Source organism: Salmo salar, chromosome ssa09, assembly GCF_905237065.1.
Source record: "Salmo salar chromosome ssa09, Ssal_v3.1, whole genome shotgun sequence".
NCBI lineage: Eukaryota > Metazoa > Chordata > Actinopteri > Salmoniformes > Salmonidae > Salmo > Salmo salar.
The window spans coordinates 138583832-138602926 of record NC_059450.1 but is presented as its reverse complement, the minus strand read 5'-3'; the positions used below and the strand labels follow the sequence as shown (position 1 = coordinate 138602926).

At 43.6% G+C, this 19095-nt stretch overlaps 1 protein-coding gene across 1 annotated transcript in view; it reads left to right on the top strand.

Moving 5' to 3' along the window:
* The window catches only part of nlk2 (nemo-like kinase, type 2), a 96846-nt gene that overhangs the window by 46283 nt on the left and 31468 nt on the right, over positions 1-19095 (top strand). Inside the window, exons 4-7 of the mRNA XM_014214972.2 lie at positions 14344-14450; positions 14628-14713; positions 16051-16260; positions 17245-17346. Coding sequence (XP_014070447.1) covers positions 14344-14450; positions 14628-14713; positions 16051-16260; positions 17245-17346 — 505 coding nt within the window. The remainder of the gene's footprint in view (positions 1-14343; positions 14451-14627; positions 14714-16050; positions 16261-17244; positions 17347-19095) is intronic.

The window sequence follows — 19095 nt, the reverse complement described above, 5'->3', positions numbered from 1 at the left end:
GTCGTTGATAGAATGAGTCCTTCAGGCGTAGTGGTTGGAGCTTGGGCCTCTGTGATATAACTATCCTGTTCTGTGTATATCCTGGGGGGCACACACACATGTACACACACACACCAGTGGCGGTCGGTCCCGTTTCTGTTTAAGATGAGGGAGGACAATAATTTTTTTTCCATGAGCATTGCCTTGTTATTAATACAGTATATTGGATGACTGTCATTCATATTCCATTCACCCAGTTCAATGTAACAGCGATAGGTTTACATGATACTCAAATTTTCTCTATAGCAATCATGATGATGCTAGAACCTAGTCTATGAATGAACGTTTACAACCTAGATGCACACATGTCGCGAGAAAAATTTGAGGGGACAGACAGTAACACATGGACAGACAGTGACACATTCAATACCGCCTTGCACACTCTTGCCTGCAGCTAGCTGATCTAGGGTGTAATCATTAGTCCAACAGTTGCAAACAAGAGTTTCTATTGGACAAATTCAGATATGTTTATCCCCACTTCATTCTGTTTAAGAAATGTTTTTCAACTTAATAGGCAGAATGAATACAACCCTGATCACCTGTAAACACAGTTCACTTTCATAGCTGCCACGTTATATTCCTTCTCGTATCTATGCACTCTCCTCCTCTCACCTTTTCCCTTCGCTTGTGAACTTCAATGCACAACACATCAGCTGTATGTGACCAGGCGAAAAAAACTTTCCAAGCCAAACCATATCATAACCGCTACACATAGCCTATATCGTTGTCACCATATCTGCTAAAGTAATGGCATAGTCAACATAGCTAATAGAAATAACGTGTTAGTAAACCCGCTACAATCATGCAGTAACGTTACAGTATACAGTCAGTAGGCATTTTAGAACTAACACCGGCGGGCCTTGGTGGCAATACATTTGTAAAACCAAACGCTTACCTTCGCTTGGAAGCTTTTTTTGTGTTGTTGGATAGTCATATCCAGCTAGCTAACATAGCATCCCTCTTTTTGAGCAGGATGTTTGAGTAGGCTAAACTAGCTAACTGCATTTGCTAGCTAAGTAAGTGAAACTGAAAGTGAAAAAAAAAATACGAAATGTATTTGTTTAAAACTGTTCAACTATTGTCTTTCTCTCTCTGAGTCAACTACTCATCACATTTTATGCACTGCAGTGCTAGCTAGCTATAACTTATGCTTTCAGTACTAGATTGATTCATTTAATCCTTTGATTGGATGCACAACATGTCAGTTCATGCTGCAAGAGCTCTGAAAGGTTGGAGGATGTCCTCCGGAAGTTGTCGTAATTACTGTGTTAGTCCATGGAAAGGGGTGAGAACCATGAGCCTCCTAAGTTTTGTATTAAAGTCAATGTACTCAGAGGAGGATGGAAGCTAGCTGTCCTCCGGCTCCATCATGGTGCTACCCTACGTAGTGCTGTTGAGGCTACTGGTGACGTGAATATATTTAGTATAGTTTTATCTAAAAAGGTGAACTTTTTAAATGTTTTATGAAATTCACTGAGGAGCATGGTTGTCCCCTTCCTCCTCTGAGGAGCCTTCACTGACACACACACACACTACTTTGCTGCTGCTTGCATCCTGCGAAGGAAGAAGGCTGCCATTACAGATGCATGTGTGTGTCGGGGTCAGGGCTCTAAATTTAAAAAAATGAAATAATTGGTAGCACTGGTGTTCCCAACTTAAAACAGTTAGGAGCACCACATGAAATTTAGGAGCATCAGAAAATACTATTTTTTATTGATTTAGATACAGCCTATATTGTTGTGCCCTAGAAACTAATATGTAATACCGTAAAGACGTTAATTTATTAGAAAAACGAAAATGTTGATCGAATACCTGTCATTGAAATTACAAAGTAATTAGCAGAATATAAGGTTTGTACATTGTGTAAAAGCACAATTTTCCAGTTGAGATGGAGAAGGCGTTAGCTGCATCCCAATTAAGCGACCTGAGTATGGGCAAGTGGGTGTGTCGAAAAGGTAAGTAGTGGGCGTGTGGAAAGTAGTGGGTGTGTGGAAAGCGCTCTGCTATAGGTTGGACGGTGTTGATTAAGCTGTGTTCTTTTTCTTCGGTTTCATTATCACCCCTCAGCTACTCTTAGTCCATCCCACCTATCTCCGTAAACCCACCCCTCAGCTACTCTGTCCATCCCACCTATCTCTGTAAACCCACCCCTCAGCTACTCTTAGTCCATCACACCTATCTCTGTAAACTGCCCTCTTATGATTTCCATGTGCCATATATTTTTCAACTGTGCTGTTTCACAGAAATTCTGAACCTGACTAATTACATAGTATCTACAGATTGTAAGTTAAAGATAAATATTTTTACTAAAACTATTGTTATATTGTTGATTGATTGATTATGGTTTTCCAAATCTCTCAACAGTGCTATTTGTAGGGTTAATTTGAGATAAATGTTGTGATTTTTCAGCCATTCCTGAACCTGTGACCAGAAACAAGCTACATAGGGGCAATACCAAAATAAGGGATCTAATGATTCTGTCTCTTCGTAGCAAAATCTGCAGAGCTGAGATGGTTGTATGCCCCAAATACATAACATTCTGTTTGTGGCAAGAAATTTGTATAATAATTTAAATTGAAAAACTCGCAAGCGTTGTTTTATGTGTCGGTTCAAAAACCACGTGCCACAGAATTGGCACATAAAAAAATCTCTTGCCAACTATTTTGCCACTTGTGTGGCGCCGCGGTCAACATTCTGGTCCTCAAGTTAAACTGGTTGCCAATTTTGGTCAATAAATTAAGGGCACTTGCCTTCTCCATTTTTGCGGTAATGCTGCAATCTGTTGGTTGTAATTTTGGATAGAGCAAACATTTCCATATATGTTTGTTAACTACACGTGACATAACTCCACCTTTCCCATTCATAATATCATTACCAAAGATAATTCATTTTTTTCATACACTAATTGCTAAAAAAAATATTATATTTAATTTTAACCATTATTTGTTGTAATATTTGTTCTGTCTTTTCTGGAGGGTGAAAATGGATTTGCAACCAGCTGTATATGGCTTGTTTTAGAAAGGGTGATATTTTGAAAAAGGTTCCATTTTCAATTAACTGGCAGTGAGGTTGTAAACCGGATAAAGGGAAATTATTTCCTACCACGCAATTACCGTACGTTGAGCGACCGTACCGCGAGAGTTTGGACTTCTGTTTTTAAACCAGAGGATGAGTCTGAGTCGTATTTCACTGTTTGTTTTACACAAATAATTGTACATTTTCAGTTATAAAACTGACAATTGTTTATTTTGGATTAAAAGTATTTATTATGGGTGTACTGTTGCTTCGTGCGTTGTATGCGTGTGCTTACTGTGACGGTTACCTTGATATTGGCTACTAGGTAGCTACATGCCACTCCGTTACCGGACAGTAGTGCTTGTCAAGGGCACTGTTTCCCGGTGCTGCGATTCATGCTCTCCCCATTGAGTAGTAGTCTGTATTTAGGCTATGTATCAAGTTGACATCTAGATGGCTGTCAATATTAATTATTTCTTATGTAGGCCACGTTAGCTACCGACCGTGATACCCAGTAGGAAGCACTTGAAGTCGGCAGGCCTTCCGGTACAAAACCAGGCAACGTCACTGAATACGCGCAAGTAGTTTTAGAATGGCCCACGGCATGGTTTATGAATGTAAAATGCAGTCCCGGCGATCCACTATAGGAAGACAAAAACCTTGCCCCGGTAATATGGGTCAGATCTTTTGACCTGGTTGGGCTAGAAGAAAACCGTTTTTGCTATATTAATGGGGCATATCTTTTTGGCGCTTGGAAATAACCAGTGGTGTGAAGTACATAAGTAAAAATACTTTAAAGTACTACATAAGTCGTTTTTGGGGTATCTGCACTTTACTATTTATATTACTTTTAGAATTTTACTCAAATAGTATTTCACTGGGTTACTTTCACTCGAGTCATTTTCTGTTAAGGTATGTTTTACTTTTACTACAGTATGACATTTGAGTACTTTTTCCACCACTGGAAATAACAGTACAGTGAAGCCTTATCATTACAACAATTATGATCAAATCAAATGTATTTGTCACATGCTTCATAAACAACAGGTGTAGTCAAACAGGGAAATGCTTATTTATGGCCCTTCCCAACAATGCAGAAAGAAAAATACACTTTACAATTTAGATACATTTAAATCATTAACATAGCCATTACAACTAGGTGAGGTGTGTTATTTGTTTTTTTTAAAGCAAATTTTGCAATTGCTTGAGTAATTTCAGATGGAATTGAGTTCCATGTGATCAGGGCTCTATATAATACTGTGCGTTGCCTTGAATTCGTTCTGGATTTGGGGACTGTGAAGAGACTCCCAGCGGCATGTCTGGTAGGGTAAGTATGTCTTTCAGAGCTATATGTAAGTTGATTATACAGACAGTTTGGAAATGTGAATTTAATAATATTTATCACATAAACAAGATTTGCTGCAGTTAGTCTCTCGTCAACCCTCAGCCAGGAAAGACTGGCATGCATGTTGTTGATGTTAGTTCTGTATGTGTAATTAATGGCAAGGTGTGCTGCTTCTGTTTTGAACCAGCTGCAGCTTTGCTAGGTCATTCTTTGCTGCACTTGACCATATTAGTGGACAGTAATCGAGATGGGACAAGACCAGAGCCTGAACAACTAGTACAGTTGAATTGTGTAAAAAATACCTAACGTTTATTTTAACAGATACCCCTCTCCATCTTAACAACTTTGTCAATATGACTTGGCCATGATAATTGACCATCCAATGTTATACCTAGCAGTTTAGCTTACTCAACTTGCTCAGTGGTCACACCATTTCTACACAATTCCAATTGAGGTTTAGGTTTTAGAGAATGTTTTAAAACAAATGCAATGCTTTTAGTTTCTCTATTTATGACCCGTTTATTATTTATCCCTTATTTTTATACTGACCAACTCCTTATTTATAATTTCAGTGAGCTCACTGGCTTTTAAACATGCAACAATTTCAAAGATTTTAGGCTTTGGTCTTTGTCATGGTAGCAACGTAGGCTAACGCTGGTACTCAACGCAGTTCCAGCCAGCACAGCTCTCAGGGCCGACGGAAACGTCAACAAACAGCTGGGATTTATACAGCCACAAGCCCGGAACTATCCGCAGTACCAGCCGCAAGGGCTAACCGTATCGAGGGCGGTGTTCAAACTGTCAAGGAAACCTGGCTAGCTTCATAGCGAGCAGATAGGCTAACCGCTTTACCAAGCCGCAGGTTATTAGGGTTTGGCAGTATCCCGGGACAGATAGTAGTGGTCCCACAAACTTTCAAAAACAACCGAGCTCTCTTGTTCCACTTTCAGCATACGTCAGCCTCTGATGACATTGCATGTATGCTTAGTGATGTGGACATGAGGAACTTGAAGCTCTCGTCCCGTTCCACTACAGTCCTGTGGATGGGGGTGTGCTCTGCCCTCCGTTCTCTCTAGTCCACGATCAGCTCCGTTGTCTTGCTGCCGTTGTGGGAAAGGTTATTGTCCTGGCACCAGACTGCCAAGTCACTGACCTCCTCCCTGAAGGCTGTCTCATCGTCATTGGTGATCAGGCCTGCCACCGTCGTGTCGTCAGCAAACTTTATGATGGTGGTGGGTGAACAGAGAGTACAGGAGGGGACTAGCAACGCACCCGAGAGGCCCCATGTTGAAGGTCAGCGTGGCGGATGTGTTGTTTTCTACCCTCACCACCTGGGGCGGCCCGTTAGGAAATCCAGGATCCAGTTGCAGAGGGAGGTTTTCAATCCCAGGGTCCGGAGCTTAGTGATGAGCTTGGTCGCACAGAAAAATGAATCACAAATGTAACCAAATTGGTCGTAGTTTAGAGCCCTGGTAGGGGTTGAGGCTGGTAGCTCTGCTAACTTGTAAGCATTTCCTATGTGGGTTTTGGTGTGCATGCTGTTTTTCTTGGGTGTACTTTTGTAGGGGGTTAGCTCCCCTCATCTCATTTTCCAGCCTGGTTTGAGAGGTTAACATTTTACCACCTACCAACACCCCTACTAGTCCTGATAAACAACTACTTCACTGTCTTCCACTGAGGGTAATCTCCAGAGTTATCTGAGCCAACGTGTCTCCATATCTTTACCATGGCACCCCTATGTTCATTACCACACACACACACACACACACACACACACACACACACACACACACACACACACACACACACATCAAGGAAGGCTAGTGAATTACTGACACAACAACAGGCTGTATATAGCCCTCAATGTGACATGGCATGGGGCTATCACAACCTGCCAAGAGAAAGAGAGAGCACATTCAGGGCAACCACATGCCTGTCTGCTTTTCACAAGTCTGTTATGGGGAGTTAAACATTGTCAGGAAATGACTTGGATATTGAGTCTATTCCACAATCACCATGCTTAGGGTTGGTTGCCCACTGCTCTTTCTATTTCTTAGAATTCCTATAAATACCCCCTCGGAAAATTATATTATCCTGCTGAATACAGAGTCTGGGAATGGGTGGCTAATCTGAATAGGCTCTCTATCTCGGAGTAGTGTGGTGTGTTTGACTCAGGACTGACTGCATCCATGTGTCAGATATAGTCAGTTATTTGCTGTTCCCGGAAGTGACTGTACCTATTTTAGTATTAAGGTCTCTACTGAAGTTGCTTGGGTGCATTTATGAATGAGAGGGAGCGAGAGGTCTGACACCCTTTCTGTCTTTGTGTGTGTGTTTGTGCATGTGTTTGTGCATGCATGTGTGTTTATTCAGCACCAACGGCAGAGCACTGTAGGCTGGTGTGTGCTCCGTCTTGGTCTGCTCTGTCAGAACAGGAATATGAATGTCATCTCCCCAGATCTACACGCTGGTTATTATGTAGAGGGGGTGTTTTTAATCAGGCAGCATGTTAAAGTGAATACACTCTTCTATACAAACACACACACAGCCAGGCCTGTGCAGCCTGATAATGATTAAACTGCTCCTGACACAGGAAGACGTGATGATTACAGCCTGATAATGATTAAACTGCTCCTGACACAGGAAGACGTGATGATTACAGCCTGATAATGATTAAACTGCTCCTGACACAGGAAGACGTGATGATTACAGCCTGATGCACTGCAACAATAAGGGAGGGAGGGACACTCACAGGCAATTAGATTAAATGTAAATGTGGATTTAGGAAGACGTTTCAGGTGCTTTATGAAATGGATGGACGTGCTTGACTTTTCATCATGAAACAAAATGACTCATCCCAATGCACATAGCGATATAAACTCAACAAAAAAAGAAATGTCCTCTCACTGTCAACTGCGTTTATTTTCAGCAAACTTAACAGGTGTAAATATTTGTATGAACATAAGATTCAACAACTGAGAGAAACTGAACAAGTTCCACAGACATGTGACTAACATAAATGGAATAAAGTGTCCCTGAACAAAGGGGGCAGTCAAAATTAAAAGTAAGTATCTGGTGTGGCCACTAGCTGCATTAAGTACTGCAGTGCATCTCCTCCTCAGACTGCACCAGATTTGCCAGTTCTTGCTGTGAGATGTTACGCCACTCTTCCACCAAGGCACCTGCAAGTTCCCGGACATTTCTGGGGGGAATGGCCCTAGCCCTCACCCTCCGATCCAACATGTCCCAGACGTGCTCAATAGGATTGAGATCCAGGTTCTTCGCTGTCCATGGCAGAACACTGACATTCCTGTCTTGCAGGAAATCATGCACAGAACGAGCAGTGTGGCTGGTGGCATTGTCATGCTGGAGGGTCATGTCAGGATGAACCTGCAGGAAGGGTACCACATGAAGGAGGAGGATGTTTTCCCTGTAACGCACAGCATTGAGATTGCCTGCAATGACAACAAGGTCAGTCCGATGATGCTGTGACACACTGCCCCAGACCATGACGGACCCTCCACCTCCAAATCGATCCCTCTCCAGAGTACAGGCCTCGGTGTAACGCTCATTCCATTGACGATAAACGCGAATCCGACCATCACCCCTGGTGAGACAAAACCGCGACTCGTCAGAGAATAGCACTTTTTGCCAGTCCTGTCTGGTCCAGTGACGGTGGGTTTGTGCCCATAGGCGACGTTGTTGTTGCTGGTGATGTCTTGTGAGGACCTGCCTTACAACAGGCCTACAAGCCCTCAGTCCAGCCTCTCTCAGCCTATTGCGGACAGCCTGAGCACTGATGGAGGGTTTGTGCGTTCCTGGTGTAACTCGGGCAGTTGTTGTTGCCATCCTGTACCTGTCCTGCAGGTGCGATGTTCGGATGTACCGATCCAGTGCAGGTGTTACATGTGGTCTGCCACTGCGAGGACGATCAGCTGTCCATCCTGTCTCCCTGTAGCTCTGTCTTAGGCGTCTCACAGTATGGCCATTGCAATTTATTGCCCTGGCCACATCTGCAGTCCTCATGCCTCCTTGCAGCATGCCTAAGGCACGTTCACGCAGATGAGCAGGGACCCTGGGCATCTTTCTTTTGGTGTTTTTCAGAGTCAGTAGAAAGGCCTCTTTAGTGTCCTAAGTTATCATAACTGTGACCTTACTTGCCTACCGTCTGTAAGCTGTTAGTGTCTTAACAACCGTTCCACAGGTGCATGTTCATGAATTGTTTCTGGTTCATTGAACAAGCATGGGAAACAGTGTTTGAACCCTTTACAATGAAGGTCTGTGAAATTATTTGGATTATCTTTGAAAGACAGGGTCCTGAAAAGAGAGGTTTCTTTTTTTTTGCTGAGTTTAGTAGGAGGATGTGTCGTGTGTGTGCTGATTTGAGACTTCCTGACTAGGGAGCCTGGTTCATGTTTCTGAGTCCTGCTACAATATGACCTTTAACCTCTTGGGGCTAGGTGGGACGCTAGCGTGCCACCCGTGGTGCACTCCATCAACAGCAGGTGCATTTCAAGAGCGGCAAATTTGAATCCAAATAAATGTCAAAATTCAAATTTTTCAAAAATACAACTATGTTACACCATTTGAAAGATAAACATCTCCTTAATCTAACCACGTTTTACGATTTCAAAAAGGTTTTACGGCGAAAGCATAAATTTAGAGTATGTTAGGACAGTACATTTACAAGAGTTGTGTGTAATGTTTTGTCAAGTCAAAGACAGGGTCACCAAAACCATAAAACCAGCTAAAATGATGCACTAACCTTTTACAATCTCCATCAGATGACACTCCTAGGACATTATGTTAGACAATGCATGCATTTTTAGTTCTATCAAGTTCATATTTATATCAAAAAACAGCGTTTTACTATGGCATTGATGTTGAGGAAATCGTTTCCCTCCAATAACCGGCAGTCAAGTCAGCGTCACAAATTAAATAATTAAAATTAGAAAACATTGGTAAAATATTATATTGTCATTTAAAGAATTATAGATTTACATCTTTTGAACGCAATCAACTTGCCAGATTTAAAAATAACCTTACTGGGAAATCACACTTTGCAATAATCTGAGCACTGCGCCCAGAAAAATACGCGTTGCGATACAGACTAGACGTCATGTTGGGGAGATCTAAAATCGAAAATACTATGTAAATAATCCATTACCTTTGATTCTCTTCATCAGATGTCACTTCCAGGTATCACAGGTCCATAACGAATGTAGTTTTGTTCAAAAAAGCTCATCATTTATGTCCAAAAATCTCCGTCTCGTTAGCACATGATGTAAGCCAGCCGGACTTCTCGTCATGAACGAGGGAAAAAATATATTTCCGTTCGTTCAAACATGTCAAACGTTGTATAGCATAAATCATTAGGGCCTTTTTTAACCAGAACATGAATAATATTCAAGGTGGACGAATGCATACTCTTTTATAACGTATTGGAACGAGGGTACCCAACATGAACTAGCGCGCCAGGTGTCTAATGGGACATCAACGTTCCATGGCTCTTGTTCGGTCAGATCTCCCTCCAGAAGACTCAAAACACTTTGTAAAGGCTGGTGACATCTAGTGGAAGCAATAGGAAGTGCCAAAATATTCCTAAACCCCTGTGTTTTTCAATGGGATAGGTTTAAAGTCAATACAACACATCAGGTATCCACTTCCTGTCAGAAAATGTCTCAGGGTTTTGCCTGCCAAATGAGTTCTGTTATACTCACAGACACCATTCAAACAGTTTTGGAAACTTTAGAGTGTTTTCTATCCATATATAATAAGTATATGCATATTGTAGTTACTGGGTAGGATTAGTAACCAGATTAAATCGGGTACATTTTTTTTATCCAGACGTGCAAATGCTGCCCCCTAGACCCAACAGGTTAATGGAGGGAGGGGGGGGCTTTACCTCATGTTCCACTGTCATTTAAACAGGGAAAACCAGAAGAGGTCTTAAAATGTCTCTTAGGTTTCCCCTTACCTCACCTTGTCAACGTGTGTGTTTACATGAGTACTTTGCCTCTTGCTCCACATCCTCTCTTCTGTGGGTTAGTCCTGCAGGGAGGGGGAGGGTTGGCTCCCTGACATACAGCAGACCCCAGGTGCCTCTCTGCCACTTCCCACTTCTTGGATGCGTTGGTTGGCATAGTAACAGGTAACCAGAGCCCTCTGGGAATGTGTTCAGCGCCAGGTCACATGGTTAAAAGGAGAATGAATGCTCACAGGTGGGAAGGCCAGCGGTGCCATACCCTACACAGACTAACTCAACTAAAGTCTATACACACAATAATACTGGAGCTTCATTGTAGAAAAATATAACTAGCTACCTCAGTCCACAGGGATCTACCCTTTATATATGTTGCGCACTCAATTCTTATAACAGGAACTGATCCCCAGATTCCAAACCATTCCCCTCTTCACACGTTTCTCTGCTCCATCTCCATCACTCCTCTGAATGACTAGAGGTGTCCAGAGCCCTAGTGGCTGGTGTTCCCGCACTCACTCACTCACCCACCCACCATCAGGGCATGCCTTTTTACTCGCAGAAAGAGAGAGCCTTGTTATTGTCACCACAGCAGAGAGAGAGTCAACCACCACCGAGCGAGCATGGGCCTCAGAGGAAAGAGTGTAGTTTGCATTTCAGTGGAGGAATCAAGCATGCAGATGATTTGCGTGAGGATAATTATACAGTATTAGAGGCAGGACAAAAGTAATCTGTTCCCTGCCTTGTCACTGATACAATTATTGGACTCCTTCTGGGCTTAGGTTATTTCCTGACAATTTAGCAAATTGTAATTGGCAATGAGTTGTTTCATCCATGAATTGTCAGAATACCTATTGCGTGGGATTTCACAACTATTATGGAAAATATATGTTGTCGTTATTAGTCATTGTCACTTTGAGATGACATGGATGCGTAGCGAAATGTAATTTGCTCCCAATTTGGCGTGGCTCTAAATTTAGACCAATGTAACAAAACATGAATTATTAATAAATGTTGAAGGCTAAACCGTGCATGTCTCTTGCTGAAGAAGACATGCACACAGTGTGTATATATAAAATACAGAAAATGCTGTCGGTGAGACGCTAAGTGGTAATTAAGCGTTTAGTTTTATCAAGCAGAAAGGAAGCATCTGGAGCTGTGCCGAGGCCAGATAGATGGGTCCTTGGCCCCTGGGCCTCGTGTTCTCCACTGTGGTGTGGCCGGTTGGCACTTCTCCATGTGTGTGAGACGCTAGCAGAGAGGGGGTGGGATAGTAGTATGCAAGGGAGAGGCCTTGTGATAGAGGGAGGGAGTGTGTGTGTGAGGCGAGTGATAAGACAGGGAGGGGTGACGCGTTAAGGCACATGTAGTAATGTATGTACAGTGCATTCAGAAAGTATTCAGTCCCTTGACTTTTTCCACATTTTGTTACGTTACAGCCTTATTTTAAAATCTTATTATCAATCTACACACAATGCCCCATAATGACAAAGCAAAAACAGGTTTTTAGAAATATCACATTTATATAAGTTTTCAGACCCTTTACTAAGTACTTGGTTGAAGCACGTTTGGCAGTGATTACAGCCATGAGTCTTCTTGGGTATGACGCTACAAACTTGCCACACCTGTATTTGGGGAGTTTCTCCCATTCCTCTCAAGCTATGTCAGGTTGGATGGGGAGCGTCGCTGCACATCTATATTCAGGTCTCTCGAGATGTTCGATCGGGTTCAAGTCTGGGCTCTGGCTGGGCCAGTCAAGGACATTCAAAGATTTTTCCCTGAAGCCACTCCTGCATTGTCTTGGCTGTGTGCTTAGTGTCGCTGTCCTGTTGGAAGGTGAACCTTCGCCCAGTCTGAGGTCCTGAGCGCTCTGGAGCAGGTTTTCATCAAGGATCTCTCTGTACTTTGCTCCGTTCATCTTTCTCTCGATCCTGACTAGTCTCCCAGTCCCTGCCACTGAAAAACATCCCCACAGCATGATGCTGCCGCCACTATGCTTCACCATAGGGATGGTGCCAGATTTCCTCCAGACGTGACGCTTGGCATTCAGGCCAAAGAGTTCAATCTTGGTTTCATCAGACCAGAGAATCTTGTTTCTCATGGTATGAGAGTCCTTTAGGTGTCTTTTGGCAAACTCCAAACAGGCTGTTGTGCCTTTTACTGAGGAGTGGCATACATCTGGCACTCTACCATAAAGGCCTTATTGGTGGAGTGCTACAGGGATGGTTGTCCTTCTCCCATCTCCACAGAGGAACTCTGGAGCTCTGTCAAAGTGACCATCGGGTTCTTGGTCACCTCCCTGACCAAGGCCCTTCTCTCCCGATTGCTCAGTCTGGCCGGGCGGCCAGCTCTAGGAAGAGTCTTGGTGGTTCCAAACTTCCATTTAAGAATGATGGAGGCCACTGTGTTCTTGGGGACCTTCAATGCTGCAGAAATCTTTTTTTACCCTTCCCCAGATCTGTGCCTTGACACAATCCTGTCTCGGAGCTCTACGGACAATTCCTTCTACCTCATGACTTGGTTTTTGCTCTGACATGCACTGTCAACTGTGGGACCTTTATATAGGCAGGTGTGTGCCTTTCCAAATCATGTCCAATCAATTGAATGTACCGCAGGTGGACTCCAAGTTGTAGAAACATCAAGGATAATCAATGGAAACAGGATGTACCTGAGCTCAATTATTGGGTCTCATAGCAAAGGGTTTGAATACTTATGTAAATACGGTATCAGTTTTTTTTTTTTTAATACATTGCCTACATTTTCTAAAGAACAGTTTTTGCTTTGTCGTTATGGGGCATTGTGTGAAGATTGCTGAGGAACATTTTATATTTATCCATTTTAGAAAGTCTATCGTAACAATGTGGAAAAAGGGAAGGGCTCTGAATACTTACTGAATGCACTGAAATTGTGTATGTCTGTAATGTCTGTTATTGTTTTAAAATGGTATGTAAATTGTAAATTGTTTTTTTCTGTAATGTATTTTTTATGTGTCAGACCCCAGGAGGTCTAGCTGTCGCCATTGGCGTCAGCTAACAAAAAATGGCTGTAAAAGAGTGGGAGTTGTTGAGCAGCTGACATGGGGGGGGTCTGCAGGGAGGCGAGGACCCAACGGAGCACAAGGCACCCAGTGTCCTCAGCCTTCTCCAACTGGCTGTGGCTGTGTGTGCGTGTGTTTCAGGCGTGTGCACGAGCGGGTACGTAGCCTCAACCTTCCTGGTGGGGTGTGTGTGCACTGCCTTTTCTGTTCTTCTTCTGATATCATGCCACAAGTAGCTTCATTCCATCTTTATTGAAGTGTGTGTGTGTGTGTGTGTGTGTGTGCGTGCGTGCGCACTTTTGTTAAAGTCCCTGCCTGAGCTGTGGAGGATCGATGAGGCAGTGTCGCACACTCAGCTCTAATCATTCTCACTCTCTCTCACACACACACGACAGGGGTGGGCTGGGCTGCCTGTGTGCTCTGGGAGTTGGCCTGCCTGCTGACAGTGCTAGATGGCAGGATTAAGTTGTTTCTATCAGAGAGGCGTTTCTATGCGCTGTGGTTCAGGTATGCCACATGTAATGTATTTTGTGTCTACCCTGCCAGAATGACTGAGGCGGGAGAGCAAAACAGGGCTGCCTGAATGTCTTTCCCAGGAGAGTGTGAAAGGGGCAGAACGAAAGAAGGAAATAGAGACCCCACCATAGAGGTCAATTAAAACTCTCAGCAGTAGTCCATTGTGAAAATGGATCGATACCGTACTGCTACTTGCAGAGGAATTGGAACAACCTCTGTCAGTAACATCCATTTAGGGTGGCAACATTTTATGTAGTTTAGAATGTAACAGAACAGACACTGTGAATAGTCTTTCCTCGACCCATTCCCACTTACTTCCATTAACCCCTCTTCACTACCTAGCTAGCTCTTCTCTGCAGAATATCTGTGTAGTCTTTGTGGTGTTGTTTTCCTTGACCACTCCTCGTCCAGCTATGTGGTGACAGAACTGATGCAGAGTGACCTCCATAAGATCATCGTGTCACCTCAGCCCCTCAGCCCAGACCACGTCAAAGTGTTTCTCTATCAGATCCTCCGAGGTAAGACCTCTCCGACATGCTCACACACTCCCAGATCACATTGCAAACATTAAAATGTGATATTCACACACATATCAGTTTGAATCGTCATGATAAAAAACGGGGTGGGACCTTCACACAAGGAACTGTTTGAAAACCGTTCAACTGAATCCTTCCCGGCATGTGTTTTGTCTGTAGGACTGAAGTACCTGCACTCAGCTGGCATCCTACATCGAGACATCAAACCTGGCAACCTCCTGGTCAACAGCAACTGTGTGCTTAAGGTTGATCTACTGTCCCCTGCTATCTAACATCTCCATCCTCCTGTGATGATGACATGTATTACTCAACTGAGATCTACAGTATGATATTTATGAGGTCAACTTGGGGTTGGAGTTTGCTCTGTGGAAGTACAGTATCTGAAATGCGCACACACACACACACACACACACACACACTCCTGCCCTCACTCGCTGTCTGGCGCCCTGAGTCTCTGTAGCCTGTGTTACTGGGGGTCTGACTTCTACAGTACATGATGCTGGGCTCCTGACACCTAAATCTTCATCCTGGGGTCTAATAATGGAGGCCCTGCCTGGGTTTATTCTACCCTTAGCTCCCCCTCACAGACAACTGGGAGGGAGAGGGGGAGAGGGAGAGAGAGAGATTCATTCTCTGGCTGACTCTGGAGAACAGATTGTCTCTAGCAGACATTTACTAATTTAGCTCCTAATTCTCATTTCCCAAAAACCTTCCCTACACATTCTGGACTATTTTCAGACAAACCCATCCCTGCCTGCCTCTGTGATGCTCCCTGCATATGATTGGGTGCTGTCTGCCCATGATATTGCTGTGTTCCTTCTCTACCAAGTCTGCCATTATTTTAGAGAGGCGGTCATTTAATTTCTGATGATAAACATCCCCTTCCAAAAATCTCCCTCAGCAGCATCAGCTACTCAAGCAGTTTGATTCAGTTGTGTACAAGCTGATGGGGAGCAATTGTCTGGAGTAGTGCGACACTAATGTGGCTCCCCAATCCTTCACTTTCTGTCATTCTGACCAGAATGTATATTTAGCTAACAGAGCAACAAGAAGAAATTGAAAAAAAATTGCTTTTTTTTTTTTTTTTTTAGCACGTAGCTGTGTTGTCCTAAGATTTCTTTGGAGGAGGTGAGGGTGGGGGGGAGACCGAGATGGAAGTGTGTTCCTGTAGGGACACCATAGAAGAGGTTGCTAATCAACTTCAGTGAGTGTTTTCATTGGAAAATAGAATTAGTGGTGCGCCATGCATTTCTGCAAAGCTGCTCATCCCTTGAAGAGTTTGGGGGGAAAGAGATGAGGGAACAAAGAATTTCAGAGCAGCTCGTTAGTCCGTTTATGAACGATCCAACTATTCCTTTCTTTTGTGTCTTTTAGATGTATCAGACGATGTTCTCATTCAGTTATGTAACAATTGACTCAGAACAGTCACAGTAAGCTGCCAAATAATAAATAGTGTATCTTACAAGAAGCTGCATGCATCTAAACCTTGGGTTAAGTTGGTTTGGGAGGACTAGTCTATTTGTATATTGGTATCGATGGCTGTATTAATGTGAACATGTTCTCTGCCTTCATCCCTCTCCAGATCTGTGACTTTGGGCTGGCGCGGGTGGAGGAGCTGGACGAGTCTCGTCACATGACTCAGGAGGTGGTGACCCAGTATTACCGCGCGCCAGAGATCCTCATGGGCAGCCACCATTACTCCAACGCCATCGACATTTGGTCTATAGGATGCATCTTCGCCGAGCTACTGGGCCGACGCATCCTGTTCCAGGCCCAAAGCCCCATCCAGCAGGTAACCAATACTGTAAACACTGGGGACATGTTGATCTGACATGGAATACTTGCTGATCTAGTATTCAGTGCAGAGCATTTCTGGGCTTATTTTATAAGACAAAAAGGTATTCGCCATCCTTGTGTTAGTCTGTAGACTTCACTGAGATGGGTTTTTTTCAGCTTGAGCAGAGCTTTCAGATATCAAGTTTGTATTTGAAAACAGAACAGAGTTTCCTTGAACCTTTAGTGTCCGTGTCTCTCCAGACCTTGGGCTCTGGTCCTGCCTCGTTTACATCCCTTTCAGAGATGACATGTTGCCTCCCGAGTGGCACAGCGGTCTAAGGCACTGTTTTCGCATTGCTAGAGGCGTCACTACAGACCTGGGTTCGATCCCAGGCTGTGTCCCAGCCGACTGCCACTGGGAGACCCATGAGGAGGCGCACAATTGGCCCAGTGTCGTCCGGGTTAGGGGAGGGTTTGGCCAGGGGGGCTTTACTTGGCTCATTGCGCTCTAGCGACTTCTTGTGGTGGGCCAGGCGCCTGCAGGCTGAATTTAGTCGTCTTTCGGGGCCGTACTGGAGTTGCAGTGATTGGACAAGACTGTGACTGCCAATTGGATATCACGAAATTGGAAAGAAAAAGGGGTAAAAAAAACGAAATTACAGATGACATGTTGAGTTAGCTGGGGAGGGATGAATGCAGTTTTATGTCTCAGTACACACTACTCCCTTTCACTTCTGATATCAACACAAATGGCTCGTGTCTAAAATGACAGATACTGTATGTTCACAATACACTGCAAAATTGCATTCTGGAGCAATAAGTCAGTACACACACAATACATACAGTACAGCTCCCTGGAGTCATTTACTTAGCCTGCCTCTCTCAACTACTTTGCCTTTACTGCATATGTGCCATAGCGCTTGTTTGTGTGTGCGTTCGTTCGTGCGTGCATGTCTCAAGTACAGTAACACATACTGCATGGTGTTCTTCTGTCTTGAAGCTGGATCTGATCACGGACCTGCTGGGAACTCCCTCTCTGGAGGCCATGAGGACGGCGTGTGAGGGGGCCAGGGCCCACATCCTCAGAGGACCACACAAACAGGTAAGGACACTGATGTTTTCTGGAGCAGGACAGCAGATGAGTCTCCAGAGCAAGGTTTTCAGAAGTCCTACATATCAATTATTACAGGAGTCAGTGATGAATGGTCCTCTTGGACAGCAAGATGGCGTTTTGTTGATGTTTTGTTCCACCTCTTTGTTTCATTGACTTTTATATTGACTATATTTATTTAAAGAACATAGGTTTCACCCCTTACTGAGAAAAGATCCAGCTGTTTGTGTGTTTGTTAGGTCTGACCCCAATTAGTCGACTGGTTGATAGGCTGTTGTTCGACCAATATTTTGTTAGTCGAGCAGTAGCAACTGTATGTTTGTACAGTTGAAGTCGGAAGTTTACATACACCTTAGCCAAATACATTTAATCTCAGTTTTTCACAATTCCTGACATTTAATCCTGGTAAAAATTCCCTGTCTTAGTGCAGTTAGGCTCACCACTTTATTTTAAGAAAGTGAAATGTCAGAATAATAGTGGATAGAATTATTTATTTCAGCTTTTATTTCTTTCATCACATTCAAAGGGGGTCAGAAGTTTGCAAACACTGAATTAGTATTTGGTAGCATTTCCTTTAAATTGTGTAACTTGGATCAAACATTTCTGGTAGCTTTCCACAAGTTTCCCACAATAAGTTGGGGGAATTTTTGGCCATTCCTCCTGACAGAGCTGGTGTAACTGAGTCAGGTTTGTAGGCCTCCTTGCTCGCACACGCTTTGTCAGTTCTGCCCAGAATTTTTCTATAGGTTTGAGGTCAGGGCTTTGTGATGGCCACTCCAATACCTTGACTTCGTTGTCCTTAAGCCATTTTGCCACAACTTTGGAAGTATGCTTGGGGTCATTGTCCATTTGGAAGACCCATTTGTGACCAAGCTTTAACTTCCTGACTGATGTCTTGAGATGTTGCTTCAATATATCCACATCATTTTCCGTCCTCATGATGCCATCTATTTTGTAAAGTGCACCAGTCCCTCCTGCAGCAAAGTACCCCCATAACATGATGCTGCCACCCCCGAGCTTCACAGTTGGGATGGTGTTCTTCGACTTGCAAGTCTCCCCCTTTTTCCTCCAAACATAACAATGGTCATTATGGCCAAACAGTTCTATTTTTGTTTCATCAAACCAGAGGACATTTCTCCGAAAAGTACCATCTTTGGCCCCATGTGCAGTTGCAAACCGTAGTCTGGCATTTTCATTGCGGATTTAGAGCAGTGGCTTCTTCCTTGCTGAGCGGCCTTTCAGGTTATGTCCATATAGGACTCGTTTACCTGTGGATGTAGATACTTTGGTACCTGTTTCCTCCGGCATCTTCAAGGTCCTTTGCTGTTGTTCTGTAATTCATTTGCACTTTCCGCACCAAAGTACGTTCATCTCTAGGAGACAGAACGCGTCTCCTTCCTGAGCGGTATGACGGCTGCGTGGTCCCATCGTGTATATACTTGCGTACTATTGTTTGTACAGATGAACTTGGTACCTTCAGGCATTTGGAAATTGCTCCCAAGGATGAACCAGACTTGTGGAGGTCTACAATTTTTTTTCTGAGGTCTTGGCTGATTTCTTCTGATTTCCCCATGATGTCAAGCAAAGAGGCACTGAGTTTGAAGGTAGGCCTTGAAATACATCCACAGGTACACCTCCAATTGACTCAAATGATGTCAATTAGCCTATCATAAGCTTCTAAAGCCATGACATCATTTTCTGGAATTTTCCAATCTGTTTAAAGGCATTGTCAACTTAGTG